The sequence below is a fragment of the Mycteria americana genome, chromosome 2 (assembly GCF_035582795.1).
Source record: "Mycteria americana isolate JAX WOST 10 ecotype Jacksonville Zoo and Gardens chromosome 2, USCA_MyAme_1.0, whole genome shotgun sequence".
NCBI classification, from domain to species: Eukaryota; Metazoa; Chordata; class Aves; order Ciconiiformes; family Ciconiidae; genus Mycteria; species Mycteria americana.
The window spans coordinates 29,198,168-29,215,689 of record NC_134366.1 but is presented as its reverse complement, the minus strand read 5'-3'; the positions used below and the strand labels follow the sequence as shown (position 1 = coordinate 29,215,689).

At 36.1% G+C, this 17,522-nt stretch overlaps 1 protein-coding gene across 1 annotated transcript in view; it reads left to right on the top strand.

Moving 5' to 3' along the window:
- The first annotated feature begins 12,609 nt into the window (after window positions 1–12,609).
- Window positions 12,610–17,522, top strand: part of COL28A1 (collagen type XXVIII alpha 1 chain) — a 68,557-nt gene continuing 63,644 nt past the window's right edge. The window contains exons 1-6 of the mRNA XM_075492869.1: window positions 12,610–12,746; window positions 13,310–13,869; window positions 14,548–14,568; window positions 15,203–15,259; window positions 16,412–16,465; window positions 16,992–17,033. Coding sequence (XP_075348984.1) covers window positions 12,626–12,746; window positions 13,310–13,869; window positions 14,548–14,568; window positions 15,203–15,259; window positions 16,412–16,465; window positions 16,992–17,033 — 855 coding nt within the window. The 5' untranslated portion in view covers window positions 12,610–12,625. The remainder of the gene's footprint in view (window positions 12,747–13,309; window positions 13,870–14,547; window positions 14,569–15,202; window positions 15,260–16,411; window positions 16,466–16,991; window positions 17,034–17,522) is intronic.

Below are 17,522 nucleotides of genomic sequence, written 5' to 3'. Positions count from 1 at the left end.
TTTAAAATGTTAGCTAGTCTTCCAGTTGAAGTCACAACTGACTTCTATTAAACTGATTTTTTAAGGTCAAAGCAGGCCAGATTGAATTACCTTTTTATTTTAAGTATGTACTAGTTATTTTGATTATTGCTTCTATAATCTCTTTATTTCAAGCCTTGCATTAATGCTGCGTAATGTTACAGCCTACATTCTGTTTATGTTTGACAGACTTCTCATACCAAACAAAACAACTACTGAAAAGTAAAAGCAGATAAATATTCTACTAAAACAGAGGATTGATCCAATAATTTACTGTAACAGCAAGTAGTGGGAATGAATTACTAATGGGCATATAAATCATAGAATCATAGAAAAGTTTGGGTTGGAAGGGACCTTTAAAGGTCATCTAGTCCAACCCTCAATGAACATATATAAATGAGTAAATGAATATGCCATGCAATAAATAAGATAACAATTTATATTAATGTATTTATAGACAATTGCATATTAGTAAATTCCATTACTTCATAAAGAAAAATAAATGCCCCATAAAAGAGCAATGATTTGGAATACTTTTTCAGTTTTTGAGTTGTAAGAGACTTTTATATAAGATGGTGATTTTTACATGTCCCTTAGGTATTAACTTCATAGGGTAGAATTTATTATTTAAATGAAACAGAAAAGCTGTTAAAATAGCTGGTCATATTTTCAATTAGTGGTCAGCTCAAAACTATAATGCCGGAAAACCAGGTATTAAACAGGTAAGCATGCCTACACTAACCCATGTACATTTGTTTGTCTTTCCTCTTAAGCAAATTAGCTGATCTCAGACCTTTAAAACAGGGAGACATCTGAATTGGAGCATGCCGTTTCTGGCGTGCCTGGGTTCGTGGTCAATTCTTTCCAAACCTGTATGGTTAGGTCATCAATTTTGCTTTGACAAAGCAAAAATTTGCTTTGCTTATCTTTTTCATTTTTGGATTTGTGACTTCTAATGCTTCTGTGTAGTGATGTACTTTTGTATGGTTTGTCCTGTTGTCAGACCTGCTGTTTGTTTAACAGAGGAAGGGATGATAAGCATTTTCATGTAATTCACAGAAGATCAGAAATTAGTTTTTTAACATCATGTTTGAAAAGTCAGGTGAAATAGGTACACATTAATAACTTTGGGACCCAGCCCACACAGTTGCAGAGAACTTGCAATGGGAGTAAGGTACACTTATGAGAACGTTTTTGTACTTGAGTGAAATTTCTGAAATATGGGTTAGTTTCTCAGTGAAATATGGCCTGGTATCACAGAATCATAGAATGTCTGGGGTTGGAAGGCACCTCTGGAGATTATCTAGTTCAACTCTTCTGCACAAGGCAGGGTCAGCTAGAGCAGGTTACTCAGGGTCTTGCCCAGTCGGCTTTTGAGTATCTCCAAGAAAGGAGGCTCCACATCCTCTCTAGGCAACCTGTTCCAGTATTTGATCACACTCACAGTAATAAAGTTCTCTTCCTATTTATAAATTACCTGAAAAAAGATACTTCTTTGGTCCTATGTGATTAGGATTTCAGAACCTGCTTTTCTGCAAGCTATGGAGATGTGTGCTTTTACCTTTTCTCCTTTATTTGTTATTAACTCTCTTTAAAATTGTCTGAAATAGAAATTATAAGCTGAAGTACCAATTGGACAATTTCAGGTTCTCTCTGAATAAATTCCTTCTTCAGATTTTTAATGGTTTCTTTGGCACTGTTAGAGTCAGGATCTTAGTTCCTTATTTTAGCTGCCTCATATTTCTTTCTTTTCTCAGAAAACAAAGGGAACGCATAGTCTTTGGCTTCCTTATTAAATATTTTCCTACTTTCTCTTTTGAATTACAGTAAATAATTTTTGATGGTCTTTCCAATGTTTTTATAGCTTTGCAAAACTTTTAAAAGAAAACATATGATAAACCATTGTTCTTCTATCCTTCCAATAATCTCCCTGTATTCAGTGCCTTTAGTTTAAAAACATGTGGATGGACTGGCTTTTTCCATTTGTATTATCCAAGAAACTACATTTCATGTGTTATATATTCACAAGGTTTATTAATTTAAGCCACAAATGTGGTCTAGTGGTACAACAATTAGTTGGCTTAGATTTCATTCTAATATTCCTTCCATTTTAAAAGCATTTTTCTGCATAAAACCAGCGTTTTTTTCTTTAAGAATAGTAATCTTTAGGAACTCAACAATTGTTTTGATAAATAAATTAGGCCAAAATGTGTGGAAAAATTAAGAGTTATTCAAATAGAGTAGTCTATCATATATCAAAGGCAAAATTGGCAGTCTGTATTTTCATGCTTATCTGTTTAATTTTTCATCATTCCACTTCCTCTGCTACTGTTTAAGTGGGACATAGTGACTTTTTCACATCTGTTTCCAATAATCACGTGCTGGTTCTTTTTATAACAAAGATGAACTTCAGTTTGTGTGTTCCTGACATTTTTCCATAGGAAAGTATGGGACATGAGTTTAGTTAGTACTTGCAATAATCACATAACCTAACTTTGATTTTAATAGGAAGTTCTTTAGGTACTAGTGAATCAGCAGCTTAAATATCTGTCATCTTACTCATTTCTTGAGTCCCAATAATGGTCCAAATACACTACTAACATATGCACAAACTACAGAAGAGTTGTTTCCTGTGTTTCTGGTACAAGAAAGATTGAGAGAAATTTAAAAATGAAAAATTGTATTTTGAACCAGTAAATGCTGTTACTCTAATGACAGGTACCAAGCAAGTTTAATGGAAACACAAGAGCTATTTGGTGTTTAAGAATGCAAAAGAACTTCGCCTTCTCGGAGACCACTGTGTCACAGTTACTAGATCACATGAACTGTTGGGACATACACGTTTTATAACTGATCATTCTACCATACTCAGAAATTATATTTCCTATGTTGACCTCAAAATAAATGCTGGAACAGTATTTGGTTAGTGACGCTGCATATTTATCAAAAGCTTCTGAGCCTTTTAAACTCTTGGATCTTTGCTTATGTTTTCCACACTGTGATTTTCCACTTTTAGTTTTCCTGTAGCTATCTCTACATTTGCGCCTTTGTCCAATAGCAGCATTTTTATTTATAAATAATGCAGAATATTTGTTTAGTTTTGAGGTTCTACTTAGATGGTTATTAATCTCTTCATCACCATTGTATAATAACTGCTTTTTATATTTCCCTGTTCCTTGTGATTGATATGGCTAAATAAACTTACACATAACAAAAATATAAATCATTAAGGATTTAATTAAGCTTGACTTTTGGCAAGTCTCATTTTAATCATAAATTTTCTGGCCTCTCAGACATTGCTTACGCTTCTGATCAATGCCTTTTATATTCTTTGTAAGATCTGCTTAATTCTAATACCATATGTGAGAATTGCTTTCATGCAGTTGTGTCTCAAACTATTTTCAGCAATTTCTCCTCATGGATGAGGTCTAAATTTACATTTTTTGTAACTCTGACTGCAGAATATTCCAAGTTTGCTCTATGTACAAGCCTATGAGTTCTTTTAAGAATTTTTAATCATGTAGGGACTTTGTGCAGTGGAAGCTCCATTTTGAGCTTCTTTTGTTCTGTAAAGATCTCTTAAGATTGATAAGAGATCAAGGTATACCAAGGTTAGTTAATGGGGTTTGATATATTAATTGGAAATAGTTTTTTCCCTATGACTTTGTTATGCTTTTCCATATTTGATTCCTGGAACGCTGGCTTTTCTTTTAGTTTATGTCCAACTCTGAGACTTATTGTATTTGTGTCATGTCTGGCCAAGGGGGACTAGCCAAATTAGCCAAATCCTTTCAGGAATACGCAAACAGAACACCTAAATACTGCTGGAGTTTTGCATGTTGCAACGCAATGTAAACACTGACTTTTAAAGACGTGGCAATTTCAAATTAAGTTATGTAAGTCTACTGCTGTTCTTCCTTTACAGAAAAAAAAAAAAAGTAGTCTGACATTGCTGTCATTCACATTACTTCTGTTTTGGATTATGATTACTTAAACTTGCAAAAGCTGTTGTTTGATGGAGCCTAGCAGACTGTTTCAGATGTGCTGTTGTAGTCCTCCATGCCATGATGCATACCCGATAGTACTGGTTTATCTGATTTTAAGTGAGAGAAAGTATTAATTACATATGGAGCTTGAAGCTGGGGTTCAAACTTCTCTCAGTCTATGTAGAATGTATGTCCTTTTAAAAATATGCCAAATTATACGGATTCAACAGTATGATTGCAAAAGTTGTAGGTACAGATTGCAAGACTATTTCCCCTAGGTTTTAGTATTTCTACTGAAAATTCTTTCATTTGTACAGATCATACTTTCATTCTTTATATATGTTGTGATTATCACTTAATTTTGTACGATTTCATAATAAAATCCTAATGCAAGTTACTGTATTAAAATGTCATATATTTTCAGGGTGAAGAAGGTTCTGAGGGTCCAGTAGGTCCAGTTGGCCTGCTAGGTCTTTCACCTTGGGCATTTATTAACTGAGGCCTTCAAAATAATAAGCCTTTTGAGTAAGGAAGGTGACTGTTTTTAGATGGCAGAGCATCCTATGCCACTGCATAGGGTTGCATAAGAATAAAAGAACCTCTCAACTTCACTTGTTCCATTAGTATCAGTTGTTGTTGCTGTCCTTGTATTCACTGAGATGCATAGAAATGTGAGCACGAGGAATTGAAATAAAGACAGCAAGACTTTCACAGGCACATTTATTTCCTTTTGAAGGTAATTACTTCATTTTATTAATTGAAAAACTAATCTATGAAAGTTTTGAAATTAATCTCCTACCTTATCTTTTTAGGGTATCCAGGGTCCTGAAAGGAATACCTGGACCAAAGGGATTCCAAGGTTTGGGTGTTCAAGGTCCAAAGGTAACCTGTGAACAAAAAGCATGATTTTAAAAGGACAGAGCAAGGGATATATGTGACTGAGGACAAGCCTTTTTATACATTTAAAGCTCCTGTTCTTCTAGAGAAACTCATGAAAGAAAAGGTAACTCTTCAGTTTGGATCCCTATCAGTGTCTGACTGTTACAGAGAGAACTCCTCTTGAACTATATCATACATTATGATAAGCAACCTTGGTCACTAGGTGCTTACAAAAATAAATTGAAGTTTAGAGGCTTTACCAACGGTTATTTAAAGGATTTGAAGATGAAATATGCTGTATTCTAACAAGGTTCCTTATTGCTGAGCCTGACCAAAGCACTTTTTCAAACGGATAATTTTTTGTAGCCACAAAGTAGCTACACAACAGATGATGTGATTGCCACACATAAAAACTTTGAGCATCTTTGCTTTAAGCTGTCAGTGAAGTCAAATATTTTACAAAAATTGTTCTAAATTCAAATTTTTGGTTGTTTTGGTTTTTTGGGGTGGGTTTTTTTTTTTTTTTTGGGACAACAAGGTGAGCCTGGTCCAAAAAGGGATTGTGGAATTTCAGGAACCAGACTGCCAGGAAGCAAAGTTAGTCTGTTTTGGAATGGTTACTGTTTTAATCCTTGCTCTGTTTCCTTACAATTGTAAGTAATAATTTACCTTAAGACTAATGCGGAACACTTCTAAGGCCAGTATTACATGTGTTCCTCCGTGACACAAGACAACTGTCATTTGAATTCTCTGACAACCCGGAACTTCAGCAGATAGTACTGCCTTGCTGACACATTCACTGGTTACTTTCAGCTTTCATTGACTGTAGTGCTCAGAAGATCCATGTGTCAGGTACTGGCGCTCCCAGTCTGGGTGTCTAAAAGAGAGGAATTTGTGAAATGAGTATTTTAGTTTCTCAGGATCAGATAGGATCTAAGGATTAAACCCAGTTCTTCCAGGAGATAGCCTGCCTCCTTGAAGTATTGTATCTTAGTCTTTTAATATCTTAGTCTTTAGCTTCCACCTTCTATTACAAGGGGACAAATGTTTTGCCCAGAAAGTAGCCTCATTTACTAGCTGTGTCCTGATTAAATGCTGAATGAGTCACCCAGTATGAAATACTGTCATTATGCATTATCATGTAGATACACCAGAGGGCAGGATTTAGGTAGCATAAATGTCTTTATAGCTTACATAAATTGAATTCAGCAACTAAATGATCCTTTTGATACATTTGTTGCAATCTGATTTTTAAAAGGCATATAATCATGGCTTTACTTACATAGTGTATGAATAACAATGGTACCAAATTAAGATATATCTAGTATTAGCAACAATGGTTTTTTAAAAGCTGTTTAAAATATTTACTTAAAATTGCATCCATTAGCTATGTCTCCTAACTGGAAAAAAATCTACCATTGTTTATAGTAACTATTGTCATTCTTACTGAGTGAATAGCATACTGGGGAAAAAAAAGTAAATTTAGGGCAGTCAGTTTTGGTTAATATAATCAACCAAACTGATCCACAGTGTAAGCCCTTTGACATACTACATTCATGTACTATAGAATAGCCACCTTCTTTCGTAGTTTTATCTCTAGATCTCTATCATATTCGCATTCTGTTGTGGCTTTCCAAGCTGCAGAATCATAATTTACTTTGTCTGTCTTCATACAGAAGCTCTCTCTTAGCTTTTTCAGTTCTCTCTGTTTCTTTTTATGTCTTCTTTACCATTTTTGAGTTGCAGTAACAAGAATAGTAGGAAGTATTTCAAGAAGGGTGGGTATTGTACCAGGAAAGAAAGCTGATGCGAGATTTTTTCCAACAGAAGAGGTGGCTTAGCATGAATGCAGGAACTAAAGGCTTTTTAACTCGAAACTCAATAGCAACGTAAGATGAGTTTTACAGATAAAACTTTGTATTGCAGACCAGAGCTTTAGTATGGTCATGTAATGAGTGCATTTAGACAGATTCAATAGTCCTGGGAGCTAGATGTACTGAGCATCTGGTTCAGAGCATGTGGTTCAGAGTGGCCATTGAAACACTGCTGTACTAAACAGCTTAGCAAGAAGTAGGAGTAGTGTTAAAAACAATGCTGTAAATCTGGAGGCATTACTTCCATCAGATTTGATTTCTAAGTGAATATAAAGCTATGAAACTATATACTGGCAAGACTAGTGAAAAAATAAAGCTCTGATTTGTAAATCTACAATCCTGTAACAGAACTGTCAAGATCCTTATTGTACTTCCAAAGCACAGTAACTAGTGAAGAAGAGCTTAGGGTGTTTCCAGAGACCAATTGCACACAACATGTAACAGATCTACAGATTTTCTAGCCAGACAACCAAACTTGACTCCATTGCTATCTGAATGGTGGATGTTCAGTATTCTGTTCACTCAATTCTGTTTTGGCGCATAGTGCAGATAAACCTTCATGACTGCTGGAAAAAACATTCTTCCATAGCTGACTGTCTGTTTCTGGATGGATAGGCTGTTTAGAAGTCTTGATCTAAGCATGCATAAGGCTAAGAATAAGTATGTAAACAGTATGAGTGATCCATGTGACTAATGTCTTACTAATGAAATGTTTAATCATCACCATTGTGTCTGATCAAACAGATGCTGGATGTTGCCAGTAATTATTTATATATAGCACTAACAGATATTTAGTGTAAAAGATTGTATTCCATTGAAACTCTTCAGTCTCAGTTTGTGTAATGAAGGCAAGATTTATTTAATGAAAACAATTAACCTCAATGGAGGTGACACATGCTCATCTGTCATCTGACAGGAGATGAGCTAGAGGTTTCTCGGAAGGAGGCCTATCAGGAGCAGGCTGCAGCTGCTGGGACTGCTAATCCTTGCCTGGTTGCACTGGGAAAAGAGTGTGAGCGGTGGTGGCATGTATGATTTTTTTCTGGTAGCAGCATGTTCCTCTAGTACATTTCATGTTAACAGAGCATACACAGATTGACAATTCTGTGTAGGAATGGTACTATGTACAATCATTTGGCAGATGTACAGCTCTCCCATGCAACCAGATTAGCATTATCTCCATCTTTGCTAAGAGTGAAGACCTCACCGAGTTACTTAGCATGTGTTGTCTCACCCTTTAAATAAGTTAAAGTTACATGCTGTCATACTTGTGGCTCACAGCACACATGAATAGATTAAGGGTGTTTGCAAAGGTGTGATTTCTAGCTGAATGTATTTTAAAAAGGGATCTACCCTTGGAGAAGCAGAAAGTGGGTACTTAAGGAAGTGTTTGGTCTAGCAATAGAGGAGACCTTGCTCCCAGGCTAGATGAAGGGTGCTTCTACTAACCTGAATGAAGGCAGAGACTTTTTTATGCTCACTGGTCAGTCATGCCCTATTCTTTTTCCCCCTATTCTTTCCCCTTCACCAAAATTCTAATGAAATCAGGAAATGTACTCTGCTTGCTTAAAAGCTCAATGTACTCTGCTTACTTAAAAGCTCCTAGTTAGCATATTCCATTGCTGTTGTTTAAACACCAAATGAAAAGCAAAGCAGGCATGGTTTCTGTACAGTTTTGTACAAGGGAACTGAAAAGAGACAGGAAAGTGTGATTATCTACACCATATTATAATGGCAATGGTTTGTGAAACACCACTTGCTTCAGTGTCTGTGGCCAGGGAGATCAAACATTGCGATAACTGTCCAATTTAGGAGAAACTGTATCCTATAAGACATTCAACTACATCGCTATTAGGGTCTGTAACTGTACCAAAAATAAAAAATGAGGATTTGATTAGTGAATTTTAAGTAATTCGTTCTTCTTCCTTGTAGTTTTTCATACTGCAGAATTTGAAGGTAATCTGAATTTTAGAATGTACTCTTAGTGGATTGCTTCTTTGCCTCCCTGCTCATAACTGTTTTAACTTCCTTCAAGAAGAATATAACATTTGTATCCAGATTTATGAAATGTGCCTTCCAGTACAGCAAGTTGTTTGATAAACAATGAAACTAACACTGGTTTTCTTTGGGTCCTACATCCCCTACACTCCCAGCCATACAACAGTAACTTCAGATTTCTTAGTGGTTCTATTTATTGCAATGCACCCAGGTACTCCTCCAGTGCTTGGAGTCCTCTTGCAGTACTTCTGCTCCCTTCGCACACTACTTAAGTTTCTTGTCTTCATTCCCCTTCCCTGTCCTCACTGCTCCTACCACCCCTACCAGCCACCCTCGTCTTTTCCCTCTGTTCTGGTAAGAGTTAGCAAATGATGTGTCTGGTTTGCAGCCTTGGGCTCTGATTGCCAACTTCGTGAGTTCATCTGGACTGAGCAGCTGGTGGAGGAAACTCAAGTAAGGGCAGACTTCTCTTTGCCATGTGCGTGTGTCGGGGTGGTGGTGGTAGATGCCACCAAGTGCTGCATTTGCTACACGGCTCCTGTTTCTTATTAAAGGTGCACAAACTTAGTGTCTCTGTTTTAAATCCAGTAGAAAGTAGTCAAAGAACTCAAAGGCTGACCGCATGAAATTCACTTAGGTTAGAAAAGAGGCTCTCAGGATTCTGCAGGAGGGAAAATAAGTTTTCCCCATCTTGTTTAGTCTGCTGTAGGGAAAATATACCCTATTAATTTTAACAGATTTGGTTTTATATGGGTGTAGTAGATAGACTGCTGCAGGCATAGTTCAGTGGATTTATAATGACAGAAGGCCAGTGTTTGCTACTTGTGTACTTATAGAAGCCCTTCTTGTTGCCTTAGGCTTAGAGAATCACTAAATGGCTTTAATTTTCCATTTTGCATTTTTAACTTAACATATGAAACAACATTACTGTTAATCTTTCGATTTATAGTAATTCGTTTTTCTGTTTCTCTATTTTCCCTATAATAAAATCTGGATCATAGCAAATCATCAGCCTTGTTAATGAAATTTCTTGATCAGGAGACCGGGAATTCTCTGAGAGCAAGTATTTGGATTCTACCATGTTGTGCTCTAACAGCTTTCTAAAGGGCATGCTTGCCCTTTGAAGATCTATGAAAGATCTATGCTTGACACAGAGTGAACAGATGTGCTTTAGCATTTTTTGGAAAGCTGAATGCCTTCAAGAAAGATATATCAATGGCAATTGATAAGCATGGTATTCACTGTATTTCTACTAAATAACCTGATTAAATCTGCAATATCAAAATCAAAGCTGAGAAATTCTGTATTCTATGCCTTTTCCGTTTCATCTTTAAGATGCACTCTTCCTACAAAGCTAAAAAGGCAGAAATTACTTACAGAGAATGCAGAGCCTCAACTTTCATATTTTTTTGGTAAGACAACAATTCCTAAGCTTTGCCCACTACTTGCCATGCTGAAAGTGTCTTCTGGGTAATGAGAGGTATTCATTTCACCATGAAACTTCCATCAGGTGCTGGAGCAAAAAAAGCACACACAGTCTTTGGGTTTAGAAACACAAAAAAGCAATGAACAGACAACATTACTGTCCTATAGAATGAGATACTGAGTCTGGTTTTGGTGTATACGTTTAAAAGTAGTGTCCCAGACATAAGCTGCCAAGGTGATCTCAAGTCTAGAAAATCTGTCTTGAGAAAAGTTAAAGGGTGCAACTTACATGGCATTTAGGCAGATTTTTTTTAAAGCTATTCAGTACAGTTGGATTGTTAATAAACAACTGTTTATACATTTTCAATCCTATGTTTTTGATGAAAGATTGGACCTCTACCGAAAAATCTGCTTCAGTCAAAACCATCTTTTTATGACATGTTTTTGAAATGCCCAAATTATTCATAATTTTTTTTAATCTATAACTGAAACATTACAATGCTTAATCACACAGCAGTCCAGGGACACGATTCATCCCAGCGATGAAGCCGAGGTGCTCCCTTCTGCATCACCATGCAAAGGAGCTCTCCATTCTGTCCTGCCACCAAGGCGCAGAGGGATGTCTTGCCTGGTGGGCAATGCCTGTCCAGAGTCTCGGCACTGACCTTCTGCCGGGCATCTGCACAAAACTCCCTCAAGGCATGTCATGATTCCTTGAGACTTATCATTGGCATACTTTCTCTCACCCCGATTTTTTACTTAACACTGTGACAATGCAATTCTACTCTGAAGCCTGCCATTAGGTAGAGCAAGTATAATTTGCATGCAGCATGCTGAGAGCTACCTAAATGACAGCCCCCTTTTAGATATCCTGTCTGTGTCTGACCCCTCAGAGGATTTAAAGAGCAGAAAGAATTTCTGAGGAAAACAGCTCAGGAAGACTTTTTTTTTTTAAGTTGTCTTTTATTACTGTAATTGCTAATGCAATTACCACCTTTGAGACATGCTCATGGTCCTGGCAGACTCACAAACCATTGGGTCAGAATTCAGTTCTAGCCTACAAATGATAATGTAGTAATCTCACATCTCTGATCTAGGCAGTGCTGCAACATTAACGTGGACAAGCTGAAGAGCCATGGCTGGCAAAGTGATGGGTATAGATGCAGATTGTCTAGAAGTGAGTTTTTAAATGTAAAAGTTCAGTTATTTAAAATGGGAAAACACTCATGCTTGCAGACTGACACTGTCCCTTTAATAAAACAGCTTGGTCTTCCACTCAGCCCTGGCTAAGTGCCTGACTATCTTCATTTAAATTTTGGCCAACTAAACAGCAATAATGGACCATAAAGGATCTAGATGCAAGGTAGAGTCATTTACAAGTGGATAGGCTATTTATTTACAGATTGCTTTATTTTTGTAAGCAAAACATATTTTCCAGTATGACCTGCTGGACATACTTTCTACACTGACAGCTTATTCAATCCACAATTTCCTTTTTGAATGCCTTTGAAGGTAAGAGACTTAGTTATTTCCTTTCTGTTTTTAGAGGACTGCACTTATGGTTTCTGTATATGTACTGCTTGATGGACTTGAAAAGAGGATTTAGGAAGGATATTTAAATTTAATATATAGTCTTTGTTATTAATGGTATTTCAAATGAATTATTGTAAATTACAGGCATTTTTTGTGAGTCAGTTTTAATGGAGTTCAGTTTTCTCTAGAAATATGTTGAATCACTGACTTAAATGTTGTAACGTTCATTTTATTAGTGTATATTGTGATTATAATAGAATATTGTCTTTATGGAAAATATTGCACACATTCTGTTACAGCCATGTAACGTTAATAATATATTCATGTATTGAATCTCATTATTAAGGCATTGTTTCTTAGAAGAATAAGTTGTTCATACTGATGCTCCAGACCTAGGTACTATATCTGCATCCCAAAACACCCAGATCTTTGTTTATTCCTAACAGTTAGGGAATTCTAGAAACAAACTACATTCTCTGTTTTCTATAATATTTCTGCTAATTTAATATAATTAGTTTAATAGCAAAGTATGTTAATAGCAATATGCATTAGTAACAGTTTCTTTTACCCTTCTTTGTTAGATGTTCAAATGAAAGCTAAAGATAGCACTGGCTTTTTTTAAGAAAGAAAAGGTGTTTGTTCTACCCATATTTCTTCTCTAATCAACCGTGTTCTAATTTAGATGTGAGCTACAGTTGGGATTGTACTGGCTGCTATGCTTAAATTGCCTACCCAGTGACTTTTTAGAATTGTTTTTTATATGTTGTCTCTAGAATTGTGCTTCCCACAAATGTGTATTCTGTGTGTAAAGTATCTGTGTTTATTTATTTGCATCTATTAATGAAGTATTCACGGGTGGTTTATTACTTTTAACAGGAAGGAAACATTGTCTAATTTGGGATCAAAGTCACTATGTGGAAAAAACATTTTTTCTTTTGCTTTTTACTTCTGGCTGTGACAACAAACCAGATAGTATATGGGCAAAACAGAAAGAAAGGAAAGAATTCTTATTCTCTTGGGCAAAAAGATGAAGGTAAAGCCATTTTCTTAAAATTTCTGATTGACGATGTTGTATGTCTCCACATATTTCAGGATAATTAGCTAGTAATTGACAACTTATATATGCATTTATGAAATGTGATTTATTTTGATTATCAGGCCTGGAAAATACTGTGGTGACATTTACTTGGTCATGGACTCCAGTTTGATCTGTGATTTTCATTGACATGCATATCTCTTTTAAGATAAATGATAAGGAGCCTAATTTTTAGTTTGAAATTGAATGTGGAAAATTTTGTATACAAAATTAATTAAGATGCTAAAACAATCCCATCAAGACCCTAATTTGAAAGTTGTTGTCTGTAGACTATATTTAATAATACTGGTATGAATTAAAGTAGCTTAAATTTAGTTACTTGACTTCAGTAGAATTTTTTGGCATTTACAGTGACATTTATCCTTAGAATTTTTACTGGAAAGACAGAGGAATTTGTGGGGAAATTATTTGAGGATTGGGATTGTTGCAGAGAATTATCTGAAATCTGTTGTGCAGGTATGCCCATCATTCATCAATTTAACTTTCTTGTTCCATTACAGGTGATATGTGTCTCATTGATATAGTCTTTATCTTGGACAGTTCAGAAAGTGCCAAAAATAAGTTTTTTGATTTACAGAAGAATTTTGTTCAAAACTTAACTGACAGCATTTTCCAGATGAAACCAGTTAAGTCTCAGAAGTATAATGTCAAACTAGCAAGTATGCAGTTCAGCAGCACAGTCAGCATTGATCATCCCTTTACAGCCTGGAAAAATGTGCAGAATTTTAAAGAGAAAATCAAGTCTCTGGGCTTTATTGGCCACGGCACCTACTCCTATTATGCAATTTCCAATGCCACTCAGCTGTTTAAAACTGAAGGTCGTAAGAGAAGTGTGAAAGTGGCTTTTTTGATGACTGATGGTGTGGATCATCCAAACAGCCCTAATGTCCAGGGCATAGCCACAGCAGCTAGAAGTCTTGGAATACGTTTTTTTACCATTGGCCTTTCTAAGAAAAAAGTTCAAGAAGAAAAATTGCGTGTGATATCTGGTGATTCATCCGCTAAACATGTCTTATGCCTGGATGATCAGAATCTGATAGTTGATGTAGCGTTGGAACTGGTAAGTAATGCTGAGGTTAATCTTGTCATGCATCTATCCATGGCAGATTTAATTTAATTTTGATGGGCAAGTCCTGAAGGCAATGCAGAGGGTTTTGTGGTGCATGTCTCTGCTACATCAGGAGTCAGGACAGAAGGAGCTTCCTCCTCCCAGCCGCTCTCCAAGGAGTTGTGTGCTTGGACAATAATAGCTCAGGTGCACTGATCACTGATGGAGGGACAGGGTATTTCCCAGCACACAGAGTATGTCTATGAGCATATGATAGTTCTTTAGAAGGTAACTTGTTCTCATGCATAAAGCTGATAAAATCACTGAGTCCTTCCCCTGTATATTATGTCAGTAGGGCCTTCCATAGTAAGGCCTTTCATTAGGAAGTCTTTTCATACTCCCCTTGTTAGCACTGTTCCCTAATATAGGCTACTTAGCTGTCCCATTACATCTCATTTGTTTTCTGATCATTATGGGTCACATGAAGTAACCCCCTATTCCTACCAGAGAACCCTTTTCCATACGAGTAGTTCCACAGACTGGTTCTTACCACTGTAAGGAAGAGATGAAGGTATTCACATTCTTTACCATTCACCTTGGAAATTCTGTAAACCAGAGAGGAAAAATGGTTAAATTAGTACTCTGTTAAATTAAATCTATATTAAAGTAATATTTTTCTTTTCTTTTCAGGAAGCCTTGCTCCAGAAGCAGGTAGGGTTTTTGAGTTTTGTGTGTTTTGATTACTCTTGTTCATACTAGATCTCCTGGTGTCCGCTTCTTCTATAATGCAACAATACTCCAGGATTAATCAACCTTCCTTCCCTGAGTAAAGTTTCCGACCATGGTTGCTTTTATTTTAGCTTTCATCCATTTCTTCCATCCCTTCTCCTGAGAAATCTACAGCTTCTGTTCATTAGTGAGTAGTATCAACAGTAAGGCATAAAGAACTCTTCCTACCAGAGTGGAAAAGGACTAGTACAATACATGCAAGTTCATTAGTTGTCTCATTAGAAAACAATAGCAATGTCAAAATGGTCCAAAAATTATGTAAGGTTTCACGGTACTATATGCTATGTATATGCTACCTTAATTGTTTGTAGTTACAGTAGTAACACATTTATTTGTTTTTGTTATAAATAGATCCAGCAACTGATTTTGATTGGGCTATACAAAAGTGTAATGTTGATTGTTTAAGAGATATATATATTAGAAGATCATTTATTTCCTGTTATTCCACTTTTATATTCTCTAGTCTGTGGCTAGGCAAAAACAGAGTTTTTGCTTTAAAAATTTGAAATAATACATCTGAAGAATGTTCTCCTTAATGCTTCTATTAATCTTGTAGTGTATGTGGAAGAACTGTGGGTGTGAAAAGGGAGTAAAAGGAGACAAAGGTGATTCTGTAAGTATGCATTCATTTGAAAATCCTCCAGAATTTGCATTTCAGTCATTGAGATCAATGTTGCACATTATCTGAAAAAAATCTATCCATAATCACATACTATCTTGGAAATATATTTATATTATTGCCTAATAAAACACTGTGGATGAATAGGTACATGAATTTGAAGCCCAAATCAAGAAGTTATTCTTGAATCTTGCGACGAGGATGGAAAGGTCCATTAGACACAGGTTTACTTCCACCAGCAGCTTCTATTTGTGTAAGGGATAAAAGTTCAAAAGATTGAGGGTGATGGCATATATGAAGAAAGGTCTAAAACTCTACCTCCAACACTCTCGTTTCTGTTGTGACACTTCAACACATAACTGTTTCTTGGCTCTGGTAAAGAAGAGAGAAGTGGGAGTTCAGACAGTGTGTGACGTCTCTGATCCCTTTTGTACATTTAATAGCTCCCCCAGAGACAGCCAAGGTACATACAGAGTTTTTTGCCTTTCTCTCTAGACACTAAGCAGCTGGTCAACTCTATGTGTAGCAGGTTATGACAGCAGGGCCTATCATCCAGTCCCTTGGCTCTGGATAATGTGCATCTGGACCTAAAACCCCTGCTTCCAATTTAAAATTTCAGATCCAAGAATTTTAAGTTATTCTATCCAAAATTATTAGATGCAACCTATTATGTATGTATTTTTTATATATATGCACATATACACCAAGCTTTCTAGTCCCCACCTTCATGATCCTCCTAACAGGAATAATGGTGTAGTAATTTTTTTATTTTGGGGCTGATGAATATTGACACTAAGTTGTTCTGTGCATGGGGTTTTTTTAAGCACAGAAGATTAGATAGTGGTGGGTAACTCTGAAAAATGGGGAGGAGGAACTGTGTATGTTTTCTGTGACACCTTCCTCGTTTGATTTTCAAATGCTCTGTAGAAAATGTATTTATCGTTGAATCATATGATTAAAAAAAATCATAGGTACCTTATAATACCAGATTTTTTTTAGCTAAGTGAAAGTAGTGTCACACGTGTAGTGTGGGTTTCTACCTAGCTTATTCCAGAATGATTTTGGCCTGCCCCCAAGATACAGTCTTAGAGAAACTGGAGAATTTTATCCTCACAATGGTAATAACATTTTCCTGCTTTATTTTAGGGCAGTGCTGGTAGCAGAGGGGAAAAAGGTGAGCCAGGACCAAAAGGAAACAAGGTAAAGTGAATTTTAAAAAATAAAGCAAATTTCTATCTAGTTTTATTCAAACCATAGAAGTGAATATAGCAAAGGAAAAGTATGTTAAAATATGATTTAAAAGACTGACTTTTGCTATGAGAGGTTTATAGTTAGCTGCTTTAGAAGTGAGAGAGAAAAATTTGAAACTAAACTGCTACCAAGTTAACACTGCCTATCATTCCAGTTTTTCTCTGACAGCAGAGGTCTCTGAATCTAGCTGAAGGCTCTCCGAGCTCCACAGAGCTTTCTAACAGTACACAAATCTCTTGAGCAGAGCAACTTGCTCTGATGAGTTAAGATGTCAGTCATCTAATAGCAGTAGTTGAGTTTTCTATGATTAACATAGAAAGGAGTTGCGTGTCCTTGATTGTGGGAGGAAAAGGCATGGATGTTCGGAAACAGGAAAAGCAACTTCTGCTCCTTAAACAGTGTTCTTGGTTTTAGTGTAATAGTGATAAATAAAAGAGCAATACATATTTCAGTTGTATTCCTTTGCTTCCAATAGGGAGATGCTCAAAAAGGAGATCATGGAGAAAAAGGTGAAGAGGTAGGAGACTACTACAGTGCTAACTCATATTTGGTCTTTTCAGATTATCTTCCAGATCCTGATTCACAGTTTAGTTCCACTGAACTGAAAATGTGTTTTCCATTTTTCACACATCTACTTTATTCAATTATTAAGAGCACCTAAACTAAGTTCTGGTTTAGAGAAGTATCTACACTGAAAGAAACAGTCTAACCATGTGCTTAAGTACAGAGATGGGATGCTACTGGCAAAAGGAACTTTTGAAGCTATGTGATTTTGTATTGACTTGCATTAGACTTATCCCAAAGATAGAATTGAAAATGTCATCACTAAAAACATCTAGATAGTCCTCCAATGGCTTCTGACATCTGATATTTCTCAGCTTGAATTCTTGTTGATTCACAGTAGAAAGGTTAACGCTACTCCATGCATAAGATAATTCAGTTTAAAAGTCCCATTTAAATGGTAGTGTATATCTGCTAAGAGGCTGGCAAACTGAGTGGCATATTT